This window comes from Cryptomeria japonica, chromosome 8 (assembly GCF_030272615.1).
Source record: "Cryptomeria japonica chromosome 8, Sugi_1.0, whole genome shotgun sequence".
Classification (NCBI taxonomy): domain Eukaryota; kingdom Viridiplantae; phylum Streptophyta; class Pinopsida; order Cupressales; family Cupressaceae; genus Cryptomeria; species Cryptomeria japonica.
The window spans coordinates 338,346,457-338,359,172 of record NC_081412.1 but is presented as its reverse complement, the minus strand read 5'-3'; the positions used below and the strand labels follow the sequence as shown (position 1 = coordinate 338,359,172).

The 12,716-nt window shown below is 35.1% G+C and overlaps 1 protein-coding gene across 1 annotated transcript in view; it reads right to left on the bottom strand.

The window, feature by feature from the left end:
- LOC131079022 (uncharacterized) overlaps positions 1 to 12,716 on the bottom strand; it is a 239,365-nt gene that overhangs the window by 140,503 nt on the left and 86,146 nt on the right. Inside the window, exon 3 of the mRNA XM_058016888.2 lies at positions 8,167 to 8,212. Within this exon, the coding sequence (XP_057872871.2) occupies positions 8,167 to 8,212 (46 nt within the window). The remainder of the gene's footprint in view (positions 1 to 8,166; positions 8,213 to 12,716) is intronic.

Sequence of the window (12,716 nt, the reverse complement as noted above, 5' to 3'; positions counted from 1 at the left end):
CCGCATTGTAATAACCCTTTTTCAATCCATTCCAACATTCTCGGAAAGTCCCAAGAATATTGGAGAGCACCAATTTTTTGAGTATCATGCTTATTGCTTATTTGTTAAATAGATTATTTTCTCCAATGCCCATGATCCGGATTGATAATTGGATTGCGGGTGACATATACGCTAAAGTACACTAGTATGAGGTGCTCCATTTTATAGTGGAAGAATTCAAATCTTCAAAAGATAGTTGAACAAAGATCACTAAACGAGAAGATAAGCACTCTACAAGAGCATTTGCAAAGGAAGAGGAGTTTCTAAGCTTTCAAAAAGAGAACGACTTAGAGCATCCTTATGAAGAAGAGTTGGTTCAGCGAGAATATTGGCCTAAACAAATAATGAAAATAACTTCCATGTTTTTGATAATCCACTCTTTGAGATGGATGCAGAGATACCTTATGATAACCAACATTTTGAGGTAGAGTTCCAAAATGACCTTGTTGAGAGACATGCACAAGGGAAAAGGTCTCAGTTGATTACAATAATGCTTTTAAACATACTAGCATTTCAAATCAACAACTACTGATAAGCATATGGATCAATCTGATTGTAATAATTTAGAATAAAAGCAGAGTTTTCCCATTCATGAAACATACAAATTTCATTTTACAAAAAAACCCTGTTGAGGAGCATGCATTTAAGCAAAATGTTAGCTTCGACATTGCTCCAATTCTCAAACCAGCAACTGATGGTCAGCAAAATTTTTGTCATTGTTCATGATCTTTTAACTAAGCATGTTAGAATGCAATTGAAATCAAGCTATATACAGGATTTCTCGTTTGGATGAAGGATGAGGAGATCACAAACGGCATAAGTCTATAAGACAATACAAGTTGATCTCATCACTCCTTGCATCATGAAGACGCGTAGGCTTTTAAGCACTTGCTAAAGACATAAAGAGAGTACCGAAACTTATGGCATGGGCCTAGATTAGACATCTTGTTATGGCATTAGTTTACTTTGGGTCAAACTTGCATGATGTGTGATGTTGCATCTCCAAATATGCAATGGAGCGAAAAGCACTATCTATAGTTAACAAGAATTTGGGTGGGAGATATCATTACTATTCAGAAAGTAACAAGGACCACTATAAAATTTCAAGGAGAAGTTCGCATGGATATCAAAGCAAAGCAGCATAATCATTATGGTAACGCTTCAAGATTCAGTCTTATGCAAGTGAACATCAGCTGGTGGTGTCAGAGGTTAGTAGTTACAAGAAAAAGGTTGCATAAAGAACTACAATTCAGAATTTCTTCTTATATGCTACTACAGTTCGGTCATCGTGGAATTTGATTTGAATACTCGCAAGTAGTGTAGCAATCACTTTTGGACAAGAGACATAGCACATTTTAAAAAGTGATCAATTGTGATGATTTTCTAGCTTTTGTAGAGGCAATTTTCATTATTTTGTTGCTTACATTATCAATGGAAATAATAATAATTCATTTTTGCAGTTTCTAATCTAGTTTTAAGTTGCTGTTTTGGATGAAAATATAAATCGCTGATTTCAGATTTGAACAAATGGATAATTCTCTAAAGGCTATTAAATCATGGAAATATTTTGGTGAATGGCTTCATCTAAAGCAATTAAAATTTTCAGCTCACATATCCTTGTTTTGGTTTAAAATCCAAACGGTTTATGACTATCAGAATATATTTTCCACAGAAACTAATCCGTGTCACCTCTTGGGATCATTTATGATTTGAATGAGTGTCATGCTTACTGGTTAAACATATTATTTTCTCAGATGCCCAAGTTCAGGATTGGCAGTAGTATTGAATGTAACGTCTACATTGAGACACTCTGATATAAGGTATTCCATTTTTCACAGGAAGAATTTAGATCTCGTCGGTATCTCAACTTGGTTTGCCACGATGGTTATTATTCTGGGCTACAGAAAGTGAAAACAGAAGAATTTGCATTGATATTCCAGTTCTTGTCAAACTGGTGCAATGAAACCATGGTGTGGTTTTCTCACAATTGATTTGGGATCCTGGAATCTCAATGATTCTTTTATCGAGGACTAGTCAAGGGATTGAGTAGGCATTACTTTAGGACAAGTAATTTTGGGGAAGGACTTGAAATGTCCTTTTTTGGGTCTATTCCAACATTCATGGAAAGTTCCAGGAATCTCGCAGAGCACCAACTTTTTCCCAAAAGAATTTTCACAATTGTAATGAATTCAAAAGATCAAGATGAATCCAAAGGTGCCTTCTAGATGCAATTTAAACATTCTTGGAGCACTCCACACTTCTTAGAGATGTTGACTTCAATCTAAGAACTTAAGGCTATTTTAGTGTGGTCAGAATTCATATATGGCCATTTTAACATTTTTCGTAACTTTGGGAGAATGTTCAATAAATAATCAAATAATTAAGAAGCCAAATGTTAAGTTGTCTATAAGTAAAATAAAAAATGTATATTCAATTAATTAAGAAAAGAGACATTAAGTGACTTAAGGGTTCAAAAAGTAAATTATAAACTAAAAGATATTTTATGAAAAATTCTAGAATGATCTGAAGGAGTTATAAAAGCAACATATGAGGAGACATTTTCTTCATTCTTGATTTCATTTATAAATCCCAGTTCAGGTAGTTTGAACTTGGTTCCTTCCTCAGCCAAAGGACGAAAACCATTGGAGAAATTAGTGTCATGGACGAAAACCATTGGAGAAATTAGTATCATGGACGAAAACCCACCTAGCCAATCAAGTGATTTCACCAGAGATCATCATTGAGCTGAACACTTTACGCCCTATGTTGTTTGTGTAAAGGTTAATTGAATGTTAAAATATTGTGGTGATATTTGAGCTAGATTGTCATAACTTTACAGTTTCAAGGACTTGCAGTTGACAATTCTACTAAAGCTTGCAGGCAGCAATAAATTTGTAAGAAGAGTTAATCTTTACAGTTTCAAGGACTTGCAGTTGACAATTCTACTAAAGCTTGCAGGCAGCAATAAATTTGTAAGAAGAGTTAATCTATTGAGCAGGTCGTTCCATTTTATTGCTTGTAAATAAAAAAGATTGAGATCAAGCCACAGTAGTATTGCTAGTATTTATTTGTTTGTGAACCCTAGCTATTCATTTTCTAGTATCATACAGGTCGCATTAAGGGAACTGTTGACATTGAATATCGGAAGAGCCACACTTGTAAGGAGATGGCATTGGAATTTAAGAGAGTTTGGTGTGCAGAAGCAGGTTGGAGAAATACAGAAGTTTGATATACAGGAACAGCATTGAATACTATGAGGCCAACAGGGATCCATTTATCAATTTTCTAATGTATACGAAATTCTAAAACAGTTTAAGGTTAGCAAAATTTACATTTCAATTGTGTATTTCCATATTAAAATTTTATCAGCAATTAAATTGGTAAATGCCAAGCGTTTGTAAAAAAGTCAATGACTATCTTCATGTATCGCAACTATTTGTGATTATTCATGAGATCAATATTAATGGTTGCAGATGTTCTAAATCTAAACCCTTCAAATCAGATTTATTGATTGATTTTATGATTTCCAAACTGTTTGACCAAATGTCTCGGAGTAAGAAACCATAAAATCATTTAAAATATATAAGGAAATTTCAAATATTCATATGATAACATTGATAAATCATTCATCATATACATTACAGTTTATACATAACAATTGAGTTGAATTGAGAGTTCAAATGAGAGTTATATTGATAAATTCATATGCATGATGTAACTTAATAGTTAATACATGAGGGAACATGAGGGGGCATCCCCTACCTGTCCCCTTGTCTCCGAGACAAATCCGTTTCCAGGACACCTGGTTTTACCCAGGAAACACATCCCCAGGAAAGACTAATATATATAAGTAAAAATACAGGGAAATTTCAGATATTCATATGATAACATTGAGAAAGTTGCAAATCAGCAAATGTAATCATATTGGCATATACATTACAGTATCAAAGATTCAAAAATACTTAGTAAAACACAACAAATAAAGTTCGCATGAGTGATGAGAGTCAAACAAATAAATATTGCTACTTAATTGCTGCCTTAATGCTCTCCTTTTTTGCTATTAAATGCTGGTTTTTCTCTTCAACGGCACCTTCAAACCCTCCTCTTTGATTCCTCTCTTTCCTCTTTGCTGCAAATTATTTTTGGAATTTGAGAATGAGCTCACATGGCCTTGAAAACAAGTTTTATGCTTCATTTTATGGGTGGGAGGGTGTGGCCTCCACTTAGAAAGCCAAAAAAAAAGTTGAAAAATAAAAAATTTGCTGTGCTTTTTCGTTGGAAAAGTCAACTGGAAAATAGGGGCCAGCCGATTGTCCCCAAGACAGTTAGGGGAGGTCCACGCATCCCCTAGCCATCCTAGGGATAGTCAGTCGCCCCCTAGGCATCACTGAGACATCCCCTTCAATTGAGGATGTCCTCGAAAAAACAGATGCATTTTGGGGATGCCTGCGAAACATCCCCAAGGCGTCCCCCATCCGAGTACAGGGACTTGGCCTAAAACCATAGGGGACATGTCCCCATGTACTCACTTAAAAGCCAAAATAAATAAACTTTGTTTTAGGCTTTATTATTCTCAAATAATTGTTCAAAGAAAGAGCAATCAAATAGGAAATTAAACAACTACCTAAGAATTTTTGGGAGATTAATTTGTCTATTCATAGACAACACAAAATCAAACAAGACATACAGCATAACAGTTCTTCATATTATAACAAGAAGCTCCTTGAAACCTAACTAAATCTAAAACCTAAAACTATAAATAGAATATATAGGTATGCATATTGTACAAGATTTCAATAGGGCTCTAAATTAAATGAGAATATCTATAATGTACTATGTTTTCTTGCCATGGATGGAAACGTCAAATTGCGAATAGTCAAAACCTGTAATGAGAATGTTAGATTGAAAGAAGGGAAAACTATCAAGCAAAAACAATAAAAATCAACTTCTTGTTGCCGAAAGAAAAGACCAATATTTGGTTATTAACAAAAATTTGAAAGACAAACATAGAAAAATGCTGGTTATTAGCTAATCAAAGACCAACAAAACTACATCAACAAGAGATACTTAAATGGATGAACAACACAATTTAGAAATAAATTGCTAAATGATACGGAAAGTTATTACTTCAATGAATTATGAGCATCAATGCAATGCTTGAGAAAGCTACTCAATTCATTTAATTAATGGTACTAGCAACACAAAATCAATTACCTCAACATAAGATATTGCGACATAGGAACTCAAATTCATTCACTACAGAAAAATGCAATAGCTTGAGTTTGAAATTCAAATGAAAGTATCTATCTTTTACCAATTATGATTTCAACTATCATGTACCAATTATGTTCGGAAAACACTTATTTATAAGCTCCCAAGGCGTGGCTTTTAACGATAAAATAATAACAATTCCCAAAAAGGAAACTGTTTCAAAGCAATTCTATCCCTGTCTACAGAAAAAGCAGAAATAGAACTACTTTAAAACACACAATAGATACAAATAGCCTGAAATAGGCACAAATCTATCATTTTAATCCTGAGTAAGGTTCACTTAATTTACATTCACTTTTTAATCTTTCGGCAGAGCTTTAGATGCCCTTTGCCACTCCCAAGTGTGCCTCACCGTTGCCTCATCTCTCCTTTCATGAATTGTGTGCTTTACTCGAATGTTTGCCACATCAAGGATATATAATGATGTATTATTTCAATTTGCCTCTTGCCAATTTAAGATGCACATTGTTTTTGCCTTCATATTTCCTTTGGATGTTGGCACTGATCATTAACCGGTCTTCCCTATGACCCTGCACTTTGCCTTGAATATTTTCCTCAAACTAGGAATCTCATGGCTACCAATAGTATGATCAAAATATGATAAGCTTTCATGTAAGCATAAATGTCACCTTTGCCTTATTTGTCCTTTCTAAATAGCAACATAAGTGTCACAGTTGCCTTATTTCTAAATGAAATGCTTTCCTTGAACCTTTGCTACATCAAGAATACATGGTGGAGCTTTATTTGGACCTTGCAGTAAAAAGATATGCCCTGTTTCTTGCCTTCATATTTCCTTTGAATGTTGGCACTGATCATTAACGATTCTGCCCTAAGAACCTGCACCTTACGTTGAATATTTACCTCAAATTAAGACGCTCGTGAGTACCAAAGAATGATAAAAATCAGATAAGCTTCAAAGAAAACATAAGTGTTAGCTGACTTGAATAAGCAACTGTCACAAAAAGATCATTAACAGATTATTTAACCATGATTTTGCTGTTACAACAACATTGACAGCCGTACATATCAGGAGACCTTTAATCTGCAAAAAGGAGGGAAAAACCTCAAGCTTCTGCCTAAATTGAGGACCAAAATGGATCTTAGGATTGAGAGATGGACAGTGCCCATTAATAGCATAGAGTTGCACGCTTTTAAACCACTGATTTCACTTCCAGTCAACTGAAATATGGAGAGGCCGAGTTTCTTAATCTTTTTGTCACATTTTAAAATCACGGGCACTGAAAATGAGTGGCAAAACCCTTGACAAAGTGAGCCACCCTTGATTTTAACTTCCAGTGTATGCTTGGCACAGATTACTGACTAGATGACCACCTTTTACAACATATCAGGCAGAACTTTAATGTGGCAATAAAACATCAAAAGTGCACCTAAATGTCTTAATTTACACCTTATAAGCTGGGCGGAGAATACTAGTGATTTTGCAACTTAAAGATGAAAACTTAAAATTTATTATAAGCTGCCGACTTTCATAAGACACTTGCCACGTTTGGAACTAGGGAAAAACTTTTCCCTACACTGCCACCATAAAATAGCACCAACTCCATTGATTGTCTCTTCTTTTCCTATTTGCATTCTTTAATAAAGCCCTTGACACTTGACCCAAACTTGGCATGCCTTCCTTGGACTTTTGCCTCTCTGACATGTTTGGCATACATTTTAGCTGGTACTGCCACTCCAGCAGTGTACTGCAGTATGAGTTAGATTACTCCATGCCTCTAGGCATAAATCACCAATGCCCCTGCCACTTTGAAGACTGAAGACTGCTTGAAAGAAGTGTGCCTTACTTTATCTTGTTATTCCCCTTCACCGTTGGTAAGTTTTACTAAAATAATTGGCCTATTTCATGTCCTAGGTACACTTTCATAATATATTTGTCAGGATCTTTACTTGTGGGGGGGGGGGGAAACTAAGTTTTTGCCAATTAAAGAAATGTTGAGAAGAGTTTGCCCTACTTAGCCATCTTACCTCTCTGAAGCTCTCATTGCCTTTGCTACCTCATACTTACCTTTCATTGCCACAGTCATCACCAACAGGAACCTCATCAGTCTTCTCCTTGAAATAGTAGAACTTTGATCCCTCCTGCACAAGTAGTTAACCAAAATACTAGACCGGAAAAGACAAGCTATTGCAAATGATTGGAAAGGCAACCACTAACTTTGGCTTGACAAACAAATGATGATGAATTGATGACAAAAACGGGCACCAAGTTAGTACAAACATTGAGTTTCATATTGTTACCAACAAGAATCTAAAAATCAAAGGATTGTTATTGCCACCAAATTAGATAGGGAATATTCTAGGACTAAGAAGAATGTTAGAGATGCACATTTTGTTGTGACTGACAACAATTGACCACTTGATTGATCCTAAGAATAACATTAGACACTTAACTTGGAAGCATTCACAGATGCTTCCAATGACAACATCAAAAGCTACATAAAACAGATAACAATGATCAGAGTTTAGTAACAAGAGCCTATTAAATGTTCTTTTGCGATCTGTGCAAATGCAGAAAAGGTACCACAGGATTTCTTGATGTGCAAATTGTAACCAAAATGTTCAATAATTGGTGAGGATTGTAACCAAAATGTTCAATAATCAGTGCATCCAGCTATAAACTGCTCTTGTGAAGAGAACATTATCATACTGGTGTATCATGATGACTTGCCCTTGCCAGCATGAATGAAATACAGTTTGTCAGCTTTTTTGCATTCTATACTAAAAGTACACAATAATGGAGAAATGAATGGATGTTCTTAGTTGGCTCTTGAAACGCATGCTTTAATTTGATTATGTAGTTTTAAAAAGAATATAGGGAAAGTTGAGCAAATATACCTTTCTCTGGAAAGTAGATGCATCATTTGCTCCCTTTGGCGATTCACTGCAAAGATTAGACATGATACAAGAATGTTAGTTATTTGAATATTATCCAGAACATATAATAGCTAAATTAATCCAAAACAAATTTGTTTGTATGGCAAAGTTACTTCACAGGCTCTGCCCTTCAAACCACTTTAACATTGGACTTCTTCATGGCAACCATTTAGAAGTTAAATGTTTCACCAAGTTTTCCGATCGAATTCATATTATTTTTCATAATTTGAGGAAATTCTTAATCTTCCAAACATGGACTTGCTTTAAAGAGAGCTCCTTAGATATAAGGGTGGTTTTCTTCTTAGAATGAAATTATTACTATTTTCTAGGCACAAGAGAAATAAGAGAGGGGTAATCTTTATTATTTCAGTAATTTCTCTGTATTATTTCAGTAATTTCTAGTTGGTACACCCCTTTATATTGGAACCCCTCTCTACTAACTGATTTATATAGATCTTCGTTGCTTGATCTTTCCTCAGACACTAAATGAACTCTATTTCAGTATTCTGGGACTTCTGTCTTATATGGTGATGATAAAATTTGATGTGCAAGGTGTGTGCGTGCTAGACTGGACTCCTCATTGCATGCATAGCACTTTGATCCTCATAATTTTATATTGTCAGATCAGTTTATTGAAAATTCAGGTCTTTCAGAATCTTGAACATATTGATTCCAATCTTGGTTAAATGGAAACTTTGTACTCTGATTCACTGTATCATATTGTTACTGCTGACTGCTTTTTACAAAATCAAAGAACATCTCAGTACCTATGTTTGACTTTTAGTCACCCTTTAAATCTGCCCGATGTGCATTTATGTACCGAGTGTTGCCCCCTACTTTATTTTCCAAAATTGCCTATCCATATTAATAGAAAGTCCCTTCTTCCTTATCGCTCTTGTCCTAGCATGTCAGAACTATGTTTGAAATTCCTAAGTTCCGCTTTCACCCGATATCGCAATAGAAAGAAAGGTAAATGTTTGTTGGGCGACAACCAATAAACCCTGCAGTTCCCATTTCTGATCCATTCCCAATAATCGCTTCCCCATGGACCAATATCGAGGTATCGGAGGTTCTCAAGTTCTCTTTCTATCAGTCTCTAAATCAGCCCACCGCCAGGCACAATTTCCAAAAAGCAAATCAAAGGAGATTTGCGAAGTACCATCATTAATGACAGATTAAATGGTTAAGAGCACGCAAAGGTAGCAGCACGAGCGGTGATTCTTGATATTATTACTTTTTTGCAAACAAAATTAAATGCACCTCCCTTGAAGACTGACTGAAGTAACGCACGCCATCATGAGCTCCCTCTGTCAAAATGGTTTTGCCTCATGATAACCAACTGCCATTTGATAACCTAGACTTGAATTGGCCAGAGAACCAGCAAAGAAATATCATCCAAGGGCTGCATCCCCATGGAACAATGCATAATGCCTCATAAGAATCAAATTAATATTGGCTCTTAATCAATGTTTCAAATCATTCAGTTTACAAATTAGAGGCAACTTACTCATACACAAGAAATGAACAGCTCTAAAACAAAGTTAAATCATGACTAGCTTCAATCTTGTAAAATAAATTTGTGCTTCACTAATTGTATACAAGCTAGAATATCCCCTAATTGAGCTAACCAATGATCAAATATTTCAGCATTACGATCAACTTCATAAGGCTGAATATATATTTTGGACTGCTTCAATCCCCAATTTAGCTACCATTTACAAAACTTAAAGTTCTCAGAAATGTACTTGATTGAATTTTCAATGTAAGTTGCTCAAATCATCTTATCCATGACAGTTGCCTTAAAGACTACAAGCACTATATATCCTTCTCCACCTTTGGCTGGATCCCAACAGAAATGATCACTTGAAAGTTTCTTATAGAAGTTACCTTTCAATTGTCTTGAGAATAACAATTTAGTGTATTCTACTAACAATACATAATCTAATTCAGATAACACATCCCCATTGTGAGGCTTTTGGTTACCATAAAATTAGGAACTTATTAACTAAAGAATTTCTTTTCCACTTCATCCTTCAGACACCACTTAGTTTTGCTTGGAAAATGTCCTTTCAACCCAATTTGCCAATCCTACATTCTTCTTGTTAACAATCTATGGTTCTAAAATATATTTTCCCGGCTCTTCTTGGATGTCAGGAGCAAGACACTCAATGGACAACAACAAAACACCTCCTCCTTCATCTAGCATAAACAGCATTCATTATAGAATAGATATTTATCTAAGGAGACAAATGTAATTTGAAAGCATTCTTGCCCACTTGCTCTAGAATCTCAAATGGAATATGCATAACTGCTTAAGCTGCTTTACCTTACCTTGGAGTCTTTCTTTGTCCCAGCAAAGTCATTGTTTGTCCCCTAAGTAGAACATGTTGGTACTCAGAGTTGTACGTCCAAATCCCTAAAGCCAAAATCTTTCCTGAGCACCAAGGCTGACAAACTTAAGGTAAAAGACCACAAACTTATAATGAAGCAAGGCAACTACAAACCAATTTGCTAAGGTGGGTAAGACCTTGGACTTTAACTTTGCTAGGCCAAGGGGGGCTTCCCTAAGGTGAATTACTAAATGTAACTCTTGGAAATGAACATATATCTTGATGCAAACCATACCCAGTGCATACGCCTATTTATCTATCACTATGTTCTTGTGTGCTCATTTAAACAATGAAAGGTTTTGCACCTCTTTAAACCAAATCAACCACCGTGTGAACTTTCTAGGGATATGGTTATTCTTATGCACATCTAGACATGTCAGTGAATGAGACTAAATCAACACAAAATTAAATGAAGTTTAAATCTGTTTTGAGTGTGATGGGTGTTGGGAGATTGAGTATAAAGCAGATGGGTGCCTACATCCAACCGGGCCAACAAAGTCTAAATGTTTAACACACCAAAGGAATAACTGAAATCCATTTTGTGACAATTAATCAAGACACTACTGAACACAAGATCTTTTAAAACGCATAGATGAGCTAGGCTCTATCCATGCAGGAAAGCAGATGAATGAAATTCATACAAGAACATACCTAGTTATCCATGAATAAACCCATATATTTCTTGTATTAATCTGAAAAGGCACCTTGCAAAGGCTTTACAGGGATAGATGAATAAGTAATCAGAGTTAACACTCAAATCACAAAATATGATTGAGAAGATCAACAAGATATTTAGGAAATACATACAATACACAAGAAAACATTCACTAGATGTTGGATCTGCACGCATAAATAGTACTTCTAGTATTTACATTTGGGACAAAGTATATGACCCCTTTGGGACAAAACCCAATTTGTTGAAATAGGAAAATGTCGAATAATTGCTAAGGTCACCCATGCCTATGACATCATCGAACCGATATTCTGATACAGAATTTGTACTTCAATGAGGCTTCTGGGCACAAAGAGATGTACTTGAATGTATAGGAGAGTAGATAACCTTCATTTCAGTTTCCTTGCAGAATCTTGAAATATGAGTGATTATCATTATTTTGGAATATAGTGCAACGTTAATCCTGTGAAATCTGCAAGATGAATAATCCAGATTTGGCATTGTAATCTTTCAAATATCCACTATAAAATTTGAGTACTCCTTAACTTCTATTATTAAATCCTTTCCAAGAAACTGAGAGTATATCACCCATTGCCAAGAAATATGCTCAAATCAACACACCTGATTTCCAAAGAAGTCTCATAAACTGATATATTAATGCATAATCGAACTTACAGCAATGTGAAACATATATTTTGCTCTCAAATACTGATATTATACAGCAAATAACTCCAGAAATAACTTCTATAATATTCTATCAAAACAGAGAGCAAAATGGTGCCCAGCAAGCACAACCAAAGAACACAATTTTCTGATAAACTTCTCCAAACTTATTAACAAGGGTTATTTATGATATAATCACTGATTTTATAATGGACTAACAGCAAGTTACAACCATAAATCTGTCATAAATATCTGCACCAAATGAATAATCAATCCCCAGAGAACAAAATTACAAAGCTAAAGAAATCTCAATCTGTTCGACACAATGATAATCTCTAAATGAGATTATACTATAGTGTTCCTTGACTCCAATCTCTAAATGAGATTATACTATGGTATTCCTTGACTCCCATTCTAAGACCACCTAGCAATCCTCTGACTTCTGTCCTTAGATCACATTGGAAACCATGAACATCTCGTCCAAAAGTCTCCTTCTCCATTGGTATTAGCCACCAAAGAATCAAGCAAAAGCTTACTTGAAATCTGCAACAAGAATAATGAAACTTGAAGCCAAAACCAAATATATATGAAGCCAATTTCAAAACTAAAATTGGGTGCCAAATTCCCACTACTCAAAATGGAGGAAACTTGCATGAAATGGACATAATCATTTTATGACAACTTCCATTAAGCCACATGATGTCAAAGATGCCCAAAGTTGCCAAGAAAACTTTCCAAAAACTAATCCACTACTAGCCAACTTGCCAAAACCAACAAGATGCTCC